The sequence below is a fragment of the Aspergillus versicolor genome (genome assembly GCF_001890125.1).
Source record: "Aspergillus versicolor CBS 583.65 unplaced genomic scaffold ASPVEscaffold_1, whole genome shotgun sequence".
Taxonomy (NCBI): domain Eukaryota; kingdom Fungi; phylum Ascomycota; class Eurotiomycetes; order Eurotiales; family Aspergillaceae; genus Aspergillus; species Aspergillus versicolor.
Window position 1 is genome coordinate 999,603 of NW_024467524.1, and position 14,310 is coordinate 1,013,912.

Genomic DNA, 14,310 nt, shown 5'->3' on the forward strand with positions numbered 1-14,310 from the left:
GCTGAAACTGACATCATACTATTGAAGAGTTCGAACCTGGGCTGCTTTAAATCTTGGCGTAGTATGTGGGTACATTGCAGTGGAAACCCGTCATTGGGACAATAATGTTCAGGTGTATTGATCTAGGCTGGGCTAAATAACAGAAAAGATAAAGCGAGATCCCGATCCAAAGTCGCCAGCGACTATGAATCAAGGTCCAGCATAATAGCCAATGCATATACAGATAGATGGCAAATATTTTAGTCCGTTGACAGCTCTTCGAATATGCGAGCAAGATTTCGCACTCCAGCAAGAACATTCTCATCTGGCCCCTGGCCAGGAGTCCAGCTGGCATGGGCAAAATCGATCAGACGGAGATCATGCACCTTCGGCCCCTCTTCTTCGTCCTCTTCATCCTCAAGATCTCCCAATTGGGCGGTTTCCGGGTCAATGCTTATGTTTATGGTTTGGTTTGGCACCCCATTTTCGCCAACTGGAAGGTTGGCTATCTCAAACGCACCTCCATCCTGGAGCTCGAACCCATCGGATTCGTCCTCTTCGTCCTCCTCCGCATCAGATGTTTTTGGAGGGGCTTCTTTTGCCTTCTTCTCTTCTTCCAGGGCTAGTTCCATGGCTTCTGGGTCGCCTTCATAAATGATCAACACGCTCGAGGAATACATGCGGCTTTCTTCTGACTCCAAAATTTGTTGCAGGCGTCTCAGCCCGTCCGCTAACCGTCTAGCTACCAGCGTCGAATGGTCGGCTTCAGCGGTTTTTGCTCCCGCGAGGTACGTTTCCAATCCGCTCTTCACATTGTCGGCAGTGAAGGAGCGACCGTACCACTTGTCGTAGCGTTTATACCCATCTTGCTCGATCACTTCGCCTTTGGTGCCTCCTGGCTGTCCATAGCGTGTGATGTAGGGATTTGTCTTACTCCCTTCGTCCGCTTCGCCGTTGACACCGGTCCATACCTTCATCCCTGCAATTCGGAACCCAAGAGACGAGCTGGTTGTCTCCTTAGACACTGCATCCAGCTTCGCTCGCTTCGCGGGAATGGCATCATCAGCCCAGAGCCTAGCCCCGAGCTTGACATCCAGAACGTTCGGTCGTTTGAAGCCAGATGCAACATTTTCGAGTACAATCGACAACCCTGTGTCCAACTTCTTCCCTGTCCCGGCGGATGGAGTCCACGATGCGTCGCCTGTCGCGTCGCCTGTCTTCGGGTCGTCTGATGCAGTTGGTTCGGTAGATACACTAGCAGCCGGAGGTCCCGAAGAAGGCGAGTTCTCCGCGGCGGGGAGGACGATAGCACCTTGCTGGGTAGCAGCTGCGGCAGTGAGGGCGGCAGATGGATCTTGTTGATCGGCCGAGCTTAGCGACCCGATATAGGTAGGAATAAATTCGTGAAAGGCAGGGTGGACAGCAGTCGATTCATAGAAAGCGATTTCTTGGGCTGTGCAAGGTTTCGCGATAAGAAAGCCGGAAGGTGTGCACCGGACTCCGTCGCTATCGCAGAAAAAGAATTAATAGTTAGCAAAGATCTCAGGATCCGGGGAGGCAACAAGTATGGGATTGGATCGCGAGACCAGTTGGGGTGGTTTTATTTGTTTCACAGGGCTGAGTCGCAGGGGGGGAGATCCATCGGGCACACTCACTGTCCAGCCGCGGCGTGGTCGAAGGCAACGAAGCTATCATTGTCGAGCTTCTGGTTCTTCACGCTGTCGGACCTCGAAGAAGACGGCATTTTTTTATCACTCCAAATGGGTCGCCGGGGTATCTCTGGTTCAAATAACTAGAAAGGCCGGCCAAATAGCTCGTTCACAGCTCGTAGGTAACCACCAAACACTCAACGGCATTCCGCAGCCGCAGCGCAAACGCAAACGCAATAAAAGGTTACGAAGCGCTCTGCAGGACACAACCAAAAAAATGAGCGAGATAAAAACCAAGGGGGAATAAAAGAGACAGGTCAAAATGATGGCAAGCCAGAAAAGAATGGAGACAAAAGGGAAAGGGAGGGATTGGGGCGCAAACGAGGCGGAAGAGCGCAGGGGAAACTTGGGGCGAGGACAAAGCCCGTCACTGAACCTGCGACAACCGTTTTGTCACCCGCAAATCCGATCGGCGCAGGATCCCTGACCGCAGCTTCGATCGTCGATGTCTGATGATGAAATGCCCTTTTTGTTCTCGACGGACTGTTTCACATGGACTCCTTGCTAATGATGAACTCAAGGGGTTAATCCACGCCTTCTGCTGACAATTCACTTTCAGCTTCACTCCAGCTTACACGGCCCCTTGACACCTGTGCTCCACTATAATATACTAAGTAGTATGCTGCATGTGCCCGTCATCCGCTCTTTCGTTTGCAGTTAGTCGAGGCTGCTTAATTAACCTGTCTTCTGTTTTTTTTTTTTTCTGGTCTACAGTCGACGGTCGTAGTATTGGTCCAAAAAAGGAGTTGTGTTCCAACATGGACATTAAACTAAGCTAGCATAAGGTACCGGTATAACACGAGCTACTTACTACTAATACTTATATCCAATCGCTCAGCATCAATTCACTCTCTTGTCCTCAAACAATTTCATTGTAGCAATATGACCATGGCTCGCTGTACTCGCTGCTAACATTCTCATTTACCTTCAAATCTAAAATGAAAAAAACAATTGACAGTGTTTGTTTGAAGACTGAGGTGAAAGCCGCTGCAGCCTCGAATTTGTTTGCAACCACCAACCTTGAAATTCTCGCAAATTCCCTTTCAAATCCTTCTTCTCATCTTTCTCTAATCTCTCTCTCTCTCTCTCTCTCTCTCTCTTTATCTATCTTTCTCGTCTCCCAGCATCCTTTTTGTGACACCTCAGGAACTCAGACTCACCATTGGTTCAAGTAGCTCAAGATGACAACAAATCTAGAAGATACAGGAAAACCCGCCCTTGTTCCTATCCCAGCCCCGAAGAAGAAGAAGAGAGGTAAACGCCCAAAAAGCAAGAAAGGAAAGGTACGGTTTTCCCAGACTCCCCTTCTTTCAATGACTCGCAGCTTACCATGACAGAATAAGCCAACCGGCTTTGAAGAGTACTATGTGGATGCTCCGATCACCGCTGAAGAACACGAGTTCGAACTCGATCTTTACCATGTGTGAGTGAGCTCTGTCCTTACTAATACCTAGTCTTTCTAACATCTGTCTGAAAAGCTCCCGACCCATCACTCAGTAAGCCGCAAGCTCACGCCCATGATACTACGCCGAATACTAACACAACAGTAGCCGCCTCGAAAATGGCATTCTGCGATTCAGCAAGAACCGACGAATGGAACCCGATAGATTGGAGGTTTTTAACAAGTATCTCCAATACGGAGGCATTGATGTCAGCCCTAAGATGTTTGCGGGAGTGGACGAACGTGGCATGAAGGAGATGGACAAGGAAGATATCCTTCTGGCGAGAGGCAACACATCAATCAATCAGGGTCATTCTAAACTGATGATTGATTTCAATGCGGTGGTGAAAGGATACCTGTAAGGACTAACCACACCCTTGTCAAACCGCTACGCGCACCCGATTGACTTTAAATCATGCTAGGACCTCGTATTTCCCTTTTTACTTCAACCCTTTTACTGAGGACATGATCAAACTCGCTACCGTCACCATCCGGAGCTTCCTGTCATACCTTCTCTATCATGATGTCTGCCCAGAATACAGAGAGAACATCGAAGAAGCAAGGAAGTCGTGTGATGTCGCTACCGGCGAGCTCTGGAAGAACCAGCAGCTCACTGCCGAAGGAACAGATGACTTCAACAAGGCCTGCTCAATCCTGTTCGGTGGGTTCGAACAGGAGCTATACATTGAGGATAATCAGTGGAAAAGCCCGCAGGATGGCAAGGTCCATATGACCAGACAGATCGCCCAGAAGGTCGTGAGGTTTGGTTTAGGTGTTGCCGGGACAGACGATGTTGCTTCTACATTTCAACATAAGGCCGTCTCAGGTACACTCACAGCAAAGAAGCTGCAAGACATCCACGGCTTCGAAGTAACTGGAGTCCATTTTCTCGATAATAACGCACAGCAGTTCTACCAAGACCAAGCACCTGACCTTCACCCAGTTGGAATTCTATATGGTAGAACCTATTACGACCCGGCTGAGCCGGAGTATGACCTTTCTCCAGAGGAGCGGGAAGCATGGGCAAAGAATGGTCTTCCGGTTCAGAAATTCACGTTTTTTCTGGAAGAGCGCCTTCTCAAACACTGCTATCCCGGAATGAAAATCATCGCCAATGTCTGGGAACTCAACTGCGGGTTCCACTATTTCGAAGAGGTTATCAGGGCCTACGGCTCTATCTACACGCCCCTTGCCAATGAATTGATGATGGGCTGGAAGAAACCACGATCCCTCCCTGCAAAGAAAGATCAGGTAGAAAGTGAGGCCGAGTGAAAGCAAAGCTTAGGAGGCACTACGGAAAGCCATTAGGATGTTCTCATAAGATAGATTTATTAGTCTGTCACTACATCTGTTGCCGTTGTTGCCCCCTTACGCTTTCAGAAGCAACTTTCCGGTTGTCTTTCGTCCTTCTAGGTCGATATGCGCTTGCGCGACCTGATCCAAAGGATACACGTTGTGAATCTTTACCTTTAGTTTGCCGGTCGAAAGCAAGTTGAACAGTTCGTTAACATAGTATTCGAATTCTTCCCGAGTCTCGATGTAGCCGAACAAGGTTGGCCGTGCGATCTTGACACACTTGGGGCTTAGTTTGCTGTTTCTTAGTTAGAACCAATAACAATTGCGTTTTCTTTCGAATCCGGATACTCACGGTAATGGCAGAGGGGGGACTGGGCCACTGGCATTTCCAAACCAGACAATAGTTCCTTTGCGTTTAACGGCTTCCAGGCTGCCTTCCCAGGTGTCCTTTCCAACAGAGTCATAGACAACATCCACTCCCCGACCATTGGTAATCTCCTTGACCTTCTTAACCCAATCCTTGCCCTCCTCACTGCGATAATCAATCACATAATCGGCTCCCAGGCTCTTAACAAGCTCGACCTTCTCCTTTCCACCAGCGGTGCCGATAACTTTGGCCCCAATATCCTTCAGAATTTGAGTCATGAGGAACCCAGCACCACCCGCAGCCGCGTGCAAGAGCACCCAATCCCCCTTCTGAACGGGATACGTCTCCTTCGCAAAGGACAGAACAGTCAAGCCACTCAAAAACGAAGCCATGGCATCTTCATCCGAGATACCCTGCGGCACCTTTACGGTCTTTGCCTGAGGAACGGCAGTGTACTCTGCGTATGAGCCGGTAGCCATCCACGCAACGCGATCGCCAACCTGGAAGTTATACGGGTTCGCGCCGGGCCCGAGAGCCACGACCGTGCCGACGGCTTCGCGGCCTAGGATTTCGGGCTTTGGCGAAGGGTAGAGGCCGGTGCGGAAGTAGGTATCGATGTAATTTATGCCAATGATGTTGTTCTTGACCAGCAGCTGGCCTTCTTGCGGGGTGGGGACGGGGTGGTTGGTTCGGACTTCGAGGACCTCAGGGCCGCCGACTTTCTCGGCGACAATGGCTTTCATAGTGGACGATATGGGAGGCATTGTGGTGATGTTACGATGGGGTGGGCGATGTGGTATATTTTGTTGGTGGGTTGGGTGGGGGAGAAGATGAGTGGTGATGGAGGATAGCCGGGAAATTGCGCGAGATGAAGCTTGAGGGGTAGAAGATGTTGACACAATGCGGGGGAGGGTACGAGAATACATTTATAATAATGACCCGGAGAGACAAAACCAGGATATCGTTGCTGAAGGAGGAGGCCCCTTAGTTAACTATGTCCTTTTGGATTTGTCATAAGAGCGTCTGCAAGAGATCTTATCCGCTCCTTCGAGAGCTTCGACATCCAAGGCCATGACTTCATTCGTTCTTATTCCGTTGTTTTCCATATTTCCCCGCCATTCACCCCCGGGAATCACGAATTTCGGCAAGATATTCTACATTAGTAAAGGCTTGCTGGGTGTCTAAGCTGTCTGATTTGTCGTTGCTGTGGAGGGCTTTCTGTCAGACTGCTCCAATTCCATCTGCCTGTGCGAATGGTGGGTGAGAGCGTAAGCTTCGGCGCCGGAACCCTTCCGCGCTCTACTAATCTCCTGCATAACTTCTTCGAGCATAAGATCCTGTATAGCTGAGTCATTATCATAAATGCGTAGTACGAAATATCCGGAGTCCCGCCGACTGATGCCCAAAGTCCGAACCACCAACAGCGTTGGTTCCCCATCAACACTGCAGTGATTGCATCGCCTGTCACGAGGATCTTCGTTGATCGTCGGCTTGACTGCATTGTTCACCGTCTCGATGAGTCAACGACAACAATATATTTGTATATTAACCAGACAACTCATCGTCGGCTTCACTTGAGCTATGCCGTGGGTGTTCGCCGTCCCAATGGGCACCGAACGCATGGAGACATGGCGCCCAATATAGACACGGAATGCCGCCAACGGAGGCTGAGTGGTTGCGCTCTGCTGGAAGTCAGTCTGGCATTGGTGCCCCTGACGTTGTTGCAGTGGCAGTGGCGGGTTTGTTTTACTCTCTCTCCACTCTGCCTACGCCATTGACTGGGTAAATTCTCTGGTGTTGCGTCCAAACTCAGGGCCATCGAGCACTACTTTCTCACGCAATGCAGGCCCATGCATGGAGTGCAGGCGGAGCATTCACGATGAGTTTCAAAAGTTCTCCTTGATCAGAAATATCAGCCATTCGCATTGCTCAACACTCAGCCACGATCGCTGTGTCCCGTGCTTTCTGAGACTGATTCGTCGCCTCTGCCGCCCAACCTGTGGGCTGAGACGCTCATAGGGCAAAAACAATCAAGGCGCTGCCCAAGGGCCGCTCCGCTGACGGGAGCTTTATATACCTGCTTTATCGCCCCCCTCGTTTCCCTACTCTGTTCTGTCTTTGACATTCTGTATACCACCGATACCCTTGTATTACTACCTTGTTTTTGGTTTGTCGTTACTTAATTACGCTAGACGGCTTCGGCTTGCCCTTTTGCTTTTGCTGCTCTTTGTTGACACAAACGCTCTGACTCTTCGATTCCTGGGCCCACGGCGTTTCAGCGACTCACTCCATCAAGACGACACAATTTACTATGACCACTGCCTGGAACCTAACTGCAATTTACTATATCACTGCCACCGGGTAAAGTTGATATTTCTGCAAAACCAAAATTGGACCATATCCTAGGACTCTTTTTGCATTGTTTTTGGTTGCCCTTGTTTCCTTATGTATCTCGCCTCCTCCCTTGGAATGCCCTTGCGCTGGCGCAAGCGGCCTCAATATCCTCCTGGACCATTTGTTGAGGATGAAATTGACTCCCTATCCCGGGAATTGAATGGATCATCCCATGCCGGAGAACTCCCAGGATATGAAGGTGCCAAAGCCAGGGGCACCGCGAATCAATCTCCATTGATTCTGGACGTTGAGATACTAAGTGCTTCCAATGCCTCTTCTAATGCTGAGAAGAAACCTGCCCAGGAATATGGTACCTCCGGTTTTGATGCAAACCAAACCTCTTCCAAAATGGATACAAAACAAGGGCCAAAGTCGAACCCATCTCCCCATCCGGCTGGAGGAACTCAGGTCCAGAGGCCAGGAAAATCGCATTCACGGAGCTCGTCCAAATCCCAGGATGTGCCTCCTGTGATCCGGCCATCTAAACCGGCTTATGCACAGGTATCCAGCCCCCAAAGACCCCTCCCGGGTACTAACAAAGAGCCCATTCCTCATCGGCCAGGGTCAACCACCCGGGCACCTGGGCCCCGTGAGGATGCGCTCACGCCAAAGCTTCCACCAAAGCCGATGGCATATGTGACTCAGAAGAGCCAGGCAGCTTCATTCAACACTAGCACCCCTTCATTACACCGGGAACATGAACAGACCAAGGCTGCTTACCCACCCGGACACTCCCAACCGGAGCCAGATCGAAGTTCTGGTGTGAGAATAAACTCTCTGGCACGGTCCGCGCCAGATGTGACTGAGAAAGGCCCCAGTGTTCCATCCCGCACCCCTTCACTCCGAAGGGGCAAGGAGCTGCGCAAGTCCGGGTCCCCAGCTAGATATACTCAGTCTGAGCCAACTCGCCACTCCGAAGTGCGAACGAGCTCACCGTCGAAGCGAATTCCGGATGTAGCACGGCAGCCACCATCTGTTTCTTCACGGGCGCCTCCTATGCGTCAGGACGAAAGAGAATACATACCTACTCACACAGCCATATCTACTCGGGCGGAGCCTACGAGGGATTCTAGGGTGCCAGCTAGCTTGTCTCCACAGAGGCCAGTGTCAGGTGTAGCACAACAGCCCCAGGTTTTCTCATCGCAACCTTACCCAGCGCCTCAGGGAAGCCAGAACGGTCCATTGCCTGTCACTCATCATCATGCAGAACTAGCCCGGGATACTACTGCGCGGGGGCCTCCACTTCCACCAAAACAGCTATCTGATGCGACACGCCAAAGTCAGCCTACGGCACCACGTCCCCTCCCCACTCCGCCAGATGATGTACAGCACAAACCCCGCCCATCCTTGGCTTCCTATCAGCCAGAGACAATTGTTCAGGAGAGTGGCGTTCGGGTTGAAAAGCTTCCACCAAGACCATTCCCTGAAGGACCAAAGTCAATTCAACGTCCTCTTCCCACTCCTTCGGAGAGCATACAGTACAAGTCTTTTCCATCTTCAATTCCACCGCCAAGCTCTTCGCCTGATACGGCACCCTTACAACCCCTCCCGTTACGGACCATCCCTTTGCATCCATTGCCGAACTCCCCAGCAGAAGGATCACGTATGCCATCTAAAAGCACCACAAAGGGTCCAGGAAGCGTGCAACAGGCGCTACCTCCCAAACAATCGACAGCAGACCCTCGGCCCGCTACATCTGGGTATGCTTCCAAACCGGTCACCGCTCATCCTGAAAGCGTACCACGGCCCTTGAACCGTAGCTCAACCCTCCCCGTCGAAGTAAACTCACCTCCTTCCCCAGGGTTGAGTGTTGCTGAAAGGTTGGAAGAAAAGCTAAAGCTCCGTCGAGAACAACGTGGATCGGGGGACTTCTCACAAACTGCTGCGGTCCAGTCAAAATCATCGGATTCTCTGGCATCACAAATTCCAGACAGTCGAGCTCCTCCAGTTCAACCCCCAGGGGGCTGGCCTTCAGAACAACCTTCTGATTCTCCTTCTACCGGTCTTTCCCAATTTCCGACGCTTGACCACTCTACAGGCGAGTCCAAGCCGCAGCCTAAGACGGCACCTCTAAAGTCGGCGCTGAGGTCCCGATCTCTGGATCGAAGCCAGTCAGCATCTACTAAAATCGCTCGAAGGCGGACAGTGGCCTTCGCCGAAACCCCTGTGGAGTTCCCTTCCCAAGCTCTAGTCACAGTTGACCACGAAACTGCTTTGACGCGGCTGCAAACCGATGAAGATGGCTCATCAAATTCAAGCCGGTCATCATCACCAAACACGGGTCTTACACTCGCCCCCTGTCCAAGGTCGATACCAGTCGCAGGATACCAGGATTGGCACACTATCGAAGGGCTGGACCATCTCGATATCTGCCCTTCCTGCGTGAAACAGATGCGCAAGTCCAAGTTCCGCGATCGCCTTATCCTCAGCCCGGTCAACAAATCCCGTACTGAACCAGTCCGCTGCGCCATGAGTGAGCCATGGACCCGTTTAGCGTGGATGCAAACCCTGAAGAAGAAGCTCGAGCGTCTAGATCTCCTTTCCGAAGTCACTCGGCCCTCCCTGGGTACCAAATCCTGCACTGGGCGTATTATCAGTGATCAATCTTGGTACCGTATCATCGATTCCGATACAGGGTCGTACCTCCCACAATTCAACGTCTGCTCAGCGTGCATCCGCAACATCAAACTTCTATGGCCTGTGCACCGCGGGACATTTGAACGTAGCAGCACGCCCCAGGAACGCGTCTGTGACTTTGTCTCCGATAGCCCACGATTCATCAGATACATCGACGCGCTCGACCTTTCAGCAAACCGGGCAGAACAAGAAGACTCAAAGCCTGAACTTAAAGAATTCTTGGCGTATGCACGACGCAAGGTCGTCCTCCGAGACTGCCGTCGTAGCCGCCTGATCTTCAACACGTGGCACTACATGCCGCAGCTTCCAGAATTCACGGTCTGCGAGGACTGCTACGATGATATCGTGTGGCCGCTTGCAAAGGCGCGGCATCCCATGGCTCGGGACTTTTCATCCGTGATGCGTCTTCTCCCTGGGGATACGGGGACGGGGACTCGGGAGGCTAGCTGCCAGTTATATTCGCCTCGGATTCGAGCCAAGTTCAACGATGCTGTGCGGCGGGATGACTTGCCGTTTATCAGGTGGATGGCGATGACGCGCTACGAGGCCGAGAAGCGGTTCAGGGACCGCCAGGATGAATTGTTGGAGGATCAACGAAGAGGGTATGATTGTTCCGGGGATTTACGCAAGAACCTGGAGGACTGGAAACGCTACGAGTGATGTTAATGTCCTTTTCTTTTTACCTTTACTTTCATTTTCATTCTCCCTCATGTCGTGGCTATGTTCATCAGGAGTTATATCATGTATATTTTCTTTCACATTAGTCTATTTGCATTTTCATTGCCTCAACCATTTCCCACTTGTATCAATATCGTACACTTGTCCCATCGTTCTCTTATATACATAGATAGACCTGTACAATATCTAATAACACCGGATATCAAGCATGAACAAAAAAGAATCGAAAAGAAACGAAGAGAAAAAAGGAGAAGAATGGAAGGAGAAAAAAGGTCTATGGAGCCACGCCCTCTTTAAGCAAATCCGATACCGTACCAACTCTATAGCCTCTCTTCTTTAACTCCGGCAAAACAATCGACAACATCGGCACCGTCCAGGGCCTCCGATCATGCACAATGATAATACTTCCCGGTCTGACCATACTCAAGATATGTGCCGCGTTCACCCACGGAACACTAATCTGCGGATCATGCGGATACACGCTCCCAAGCACAAGGCGGAATCCCAACCGCTGGACAAGCGCCCTCATCCGATCCGAGAACACCCCAGAGCCAGGCCTAAAGTACCGTCCAGGACCGCCGGGAACCGCCGGAATACTTTCACCGACTTCACTCAGCCCCTGGCCTTCTGAATTCGCTATGTTTCGCGATTGTTTCGAAGATTGTCCAAAGCCACGCCCAACACCCGCACCAGACGCGAAAAGCGAGTCCTGCTCAATATCGTCTAGTTTCACTTCATCGTGCGCTTCAGCCTGGCGGCCGGCCATGGCGTATATCCGCTGGATATGACTCTGCACGGCTTGGATCTGGGCCTCGAGTTCCTGGTCGCTTCGGTCTTTGGACCGCTCGTCGAACATGGCGTGGTTCGCGAGCTCGTTGCCCTCGTTCACGGCATCACGCATCAACACCTCATTACCGGGTATGTGGTCGCCGATTAGAAAGAAAGTCGCGTGGGCGTCGTTCTCGCGGAGGAGGTTGAGGATGTGTGGTGTGTATCTGGTGGGAGCGTCATCGACTGTTAAGGCGACAATTGGCTGGGCGCCCGGCTTAAGGTTCGGAACATGCCAGAGGATGTCGGGGTATTTGCTGGCCAGGTAGGAGACGACGAATTGGGGAGGTTTGTAGATTATGTAGAATGGGAGAGTGAGGGTGAGGAAGGCGAGGACGGGGAGGGCGAGTGTTAGGAGGCGCTGGCGTTTTCGTCGGGAGTGCCGGTACGAGCGGTAGCAGAAGAACATCTCTCTCGCTCCCCTTACTCCGGGTCTATCTCTCTCGGTGGTGGGAGCTTGGGGAGAAAGAGGAAGTTGTTCATAAATTAAAAGAGTGAAAAGTGTAGGAACTGGAAACGAGTGATGTCAGGAGAGGAAGGTCGGTCGGAACATAGTGGAGGCCCTGGCCGTCTCACGCTACGGGGCTCAGGTGGGAAGAAAAGAACGTGGATGAATAGAGGCGAAGACGGTGGATCAAAATTGTTGTTTTATGGCGGCGATCTTAGCTTCGGGTTCCTTTCTGAAGTTCTGCACCCCTGAGCCAAAAATGGATCCGTCTCGCCCTAGCGCTTTTTTTTTTTCTTCGCCAGATTGGTAGCTATGCATCTGGTTCTTGTGGAGTGGCGGGCTCCGCTCTAATCAATATGGAATTTCATTGGCATGGATTAATTTAGATTTAGCTGCGTCGTAAGAAGTTACGTAGTTTCTGCGAACCACGAGTTTCGCTGTCAAAGCCCCCATGGGTCTCTGACACCCTGGTAAGTGGGATCTCCATAGTCCCATCGTCCATCCCCAGGGCCCGTGGTGGTCACTTAGCACATGCTTGGCCTGGTCAATATACCTAAGGGTTAACCAACTAGCCCTACCACTTCCGCCGGCCATTTCTTTCCCCAGACGATCGCTCGTGAGGGGAGCCGTCCCCCCGCTGGAGCCAGAACCCTTATTTTCCCTCGCTCACTGTCGACATCTGCAACATAGAGGAACCCCATGGTACTCGCATCGCGGATCTCACCAGGACTGCTAGTTGGAGGGCAATGTGTGATCGCAAGAAGTGTATTGGCGAGCGCAGAGGGTGCTGGCGGCAGGACCTTTTTCAGCGGGACTAGCGAGTTGCCGACCGCGGTACCGGATGAACTTTCATTGGTTGCGGGGTTGGTTCCGAGGAGCGAAGATGCTTTCTCGGCCTCGTTATCCCCCGGAAGGAAGGATTCCCCTGTTGTCAGCTGTGCTGGATCATAATCGTCGTCGTCGTTTTGGTCGTCCTCGGCAGACGAGGTGGTGTAGTTGTAGAGAGACAGGGAGTTGAAGTCTAGCTGTTGCGCATGCGGTGATAATGTAACGTTGGTTGTTGACGAGGAGGAGATGGATAATGCCGATGAAGCTGTAGAAGGAACAGGGTTGCCAAAGAAGTATGTGCGGATTTGAGACTCTCGCACCGCTTTCATAAATGCAGCATCGCGATCAACGCACCCACCAGATTTTGAGAGCTTCACGACCGAAATACGTTCGTCCGACGCTGCAGCAGCTGCACTCGACGAGGGTTTATTATCGTAATTCTTCATCATAAGACTGTACAGTCGTTCCGAGCCTATAACCAAAATTGTGGTAACTGAGTCTCGTTAGCATTCATCCTCGAACCACCAATACTAGGGGGACAAGCATACTCGAAAATTCGGTTACAATATGGTTAATCATCTCCAACGCTCCCGCGCGGCTCTGGCTCAGAATCCCCGGCGTATCAACGATGATGCCTGTCTCCCTCGCATCCTCATCCTCAGCCATCCTCCCCATGACCGACAATGCCAATCTCGATACAATAGGCCGAAACACCGTCCCCTCAGCCTCTAGTGGATTGGACATCGGATAGAAATATACCAGCGGCAACTTCACTGGTACCGCACTCGGCCCAGACATGGGACTATTCCCCCAACCTTCCTCAACATCCAGCATGGCGCGGAAAGCCGTCGCCGTTACCGTCCCCGGAACACTCAGCATTCCCTCCGTAGGGTCCAAATTCACAACAATTGGCTCCCGTCCAACCTTCACCGCATACCCCGTCAGAACCTTCGACAGACTTGTCTTGCCAGCATCCTCGGGGCCAAGAATCAGAACACGCGGTCCGTCCTTCCCGCTCGCTTTCGCTTCAGCTCGTAGTCCCTCCAGTGCAAAATGCACATTCGCGTACTCTACCATTGGCGTCTCTTCGGCCGTGTATTCGCTCTGGCATCCTCCTGCACCGAATCCACCTCGCCCACCAGCGGGCGTGCTCGTAGCGGTCATGCCATCGAGCCCCAAGACAGCATCCCCCGCGCTGACTTCAAGTGTACATCCGTGCCATGTGTAGATTGCGGCTTTCGTGCCGGAGAACGTGTACGTTTGCGATGGGGCGAGTTCGGTGCCGAAGAGCTCTGCGGTACCTGTTAGGAGCTAGAAGTCACCCCTCACTTCGGATCAGTAACGTCCAGTCAATTAAGCTTAGAATAGGGTCTGGATGGAGATTTTAGATTCTTCTGTAATGCAAAAAAAAAGCTCACCTTTACTCGGACAGTAGTCTCAAAGGCTACTTCAAACCTCCACTCTGAGCCTGGGGAGAGGTTGATTTGAGACGGCGGTGCGGGAGCGAACTCCCTCTCCGCGGAGGGCTGCGTGAGCTCTAGACCCGGGAGAGACATTGCATTGCTGGAAAATGTATAGGCGACAGTTGGGTGGGATCTGACACCTTTTGAAAGAATCACACAGAAGTGAGATGGTTGTGGACGTACTCTCCAAGCCTTTGAAGCTCGAACAAAGACGCCGATCCAAAGTGCTTGGCGATGACGGA

At 51.7% G+C, this 14,310-nt stretch overlaps 6 protein-coding genes across 6 annotated transcripts; 2 read left to right on the forward strand and 4 right to left on the reverse strand.

The window, feature by feature from the left end:
* Positions 1-40: 40 nt before the first annotated feature.
* ASPVEDRAFT_35490 (inositol polyphosphate multikinase) lies at positions 41-2,209 on the reverse strand. Its single transcript, XM_040811006.1, has 2 exons — positions 1,635-2,209; positions 41-1,485 (listed from the first exon to the last, which is right to left on the reverse strand). Exons 1-2 carry the CDS (start codon positions 1,721-1,723, stop codon positions 240-242), a joined length of 1,335 nt encoding a protein of 444 aa, XP_040661909.1. The 5' UTR covers positions 1,724-2,209; the 3' UTR covers positions 41-239.
* A 193-nt stretch (positions 2,210-2,402) lies between these two features.
* On the forward strand, positions 2,403-4,587 carry ASPVEDRAFT_221699 (uncharacterized protein). The gene is made up of 5 exons (XM_040809483.1): positions 2,403-2,971; positions 3,032-3,111; positions 3,167-3,184; positions 3,239-3,487; positions 3,552-4,587. The coding sequence occupies exons 1-5, from the start codon at positions 2,870-2,872 to the stop codon at positions 4,399-4,401; spliced, it is 1,299 nt and encodes a 432-aa protein (XP_040661910.1). The 5' UTR covers positions 2,403-2,869; the 3' UTR covers positions 4,402-4,587.
* ASPVEDRAFT_35491 (quinone oxidoreductase family protein) lies at positions 4,406-6,044 on the reverse strand. The gene is made up of 2 exons (XM_040811007.1): positions 4,778-6,044; positions 4,406-4,720 (listed from the first exon to the last, which is right to left on the reverse strand). The coding sequence occupies exons 1-2, from the start codon at positions 5,554-5,556 to the stop codon at positions 4,498-4,500; spliced, it is 1,002 nt and encodes a 333-aa protein (XP_040661911.1). The 5' UTR covers positions 5,557-6,044; the 3' UTR covers positions 4,406-4,497.
* A 1,193-nt stretch (positions 6,045-7,237) lies between these two features.
* Positions 7,238-10,483, forward strand: ASPVEDRAFT_23174 (uncharacterized protein; the record flags this gene model as incomplete). The annotated part of the gene is made up of 1 exon (XM_040809525.1): positions 7,238-10,483. One exon carries the CDS (start codon positions 7,238-7,240, stop codon positions 10,481-10,483), a length of 3,246 nt encoding a protein of 1,081 aa, XP_040661912.1.
* Positions 10,484-10,775: 292 nt separating this feature from the next.
* ASPVEDRAFT_121787 (chitin deacetylase CDA4) lies at positions 10,776-11,738 on the reverse strand (the record flags this gene model as incomplete). Its single annotated transcript, XM_040805917.1, has 2 exons — positions 10,776-11,120; positions 11,235-11,738. The coding sequence occupies 2 exons, from the start codon at positions 11,736-11,738 to the stop codon at positions 10,776-10,778; spliced, it is 849 nt and encodes a 282-aa protein (XP_040661913.1).
* A 599-nt stretch (positions 11,739-12,337) lies between these two features.
* On the reverse strand, positions 12,338-14,161 carry ASPVEDRAFT_77931 (cleavage polyadenylation factor subunit CLP1; the record flags this gene model as incomplete). The annotated part of the gene is made up of 3 exons (XM_040816461.1): positions 12,338-13,098; positions 13,154-13,916; positions 14,024-14,161. 3 exons carry the CDS (start codon positions 14,159-14,161, stop codon positions 12,338-12,340), a joined length of 1,662 nt encoding a protein of 553 aa, XP_040661914.1.
* Between the last annotated feature and the right edge of the window lie 149 nt (positions 14,162-14,310).

Coding starts and splice junctions, on each gene's coding strand:
- ASPVEDRAFT_35490 (XM_040811006.1), bottom strand. CDS start 1,723: ATGCCGTCTTCTTCGAGGTCCGACAGCGTGAAGAACCAGAAGCTCGAC. Junction 1,486..1,634: donor GACCACGCCGCGGCTGGACA/GTGAGTGTGCCC, acceptor TTTCTGCGATAG/CGACGGAGTCCGGTGCACAC.
- ASPVEDRAFT_35491 (XM_040811007.1), bottom strand. CDS start 5,556: ATGCCTCCCATATCGTCCACTATGAAAGCCATTGTCGCCGAGAAAGTC. Junction 4,721..4,777: donor GTCCCCCCTCTGCCATTACC/GTGAGTATCCGG, acceptor ACTAAGAAACAG/CAAACTAAGCCCCAAGTGTG.
- ASPVEDRAFT_221699 (XM_040809483.1), top strand. CDS start 2,870: ATGACAACAAATCTAGAAGATACAGGAAAACCCGCCCTTGTTCCTATC. Junction 2,972..3,031: donor CAAAAAGCAAGAAAGGAAAG/GTACGGTTTTCC, acceptor TGACAGAATAAG/CCAACCGGCTTTGAAGAGTA. Junction 3,488..3,551: donor GCGGTGGTGAAAGGATACCT/GTAAGGACTAAC, acceptor AAATCATGCTAG/GACCTCGTATTTCCCTTTTT.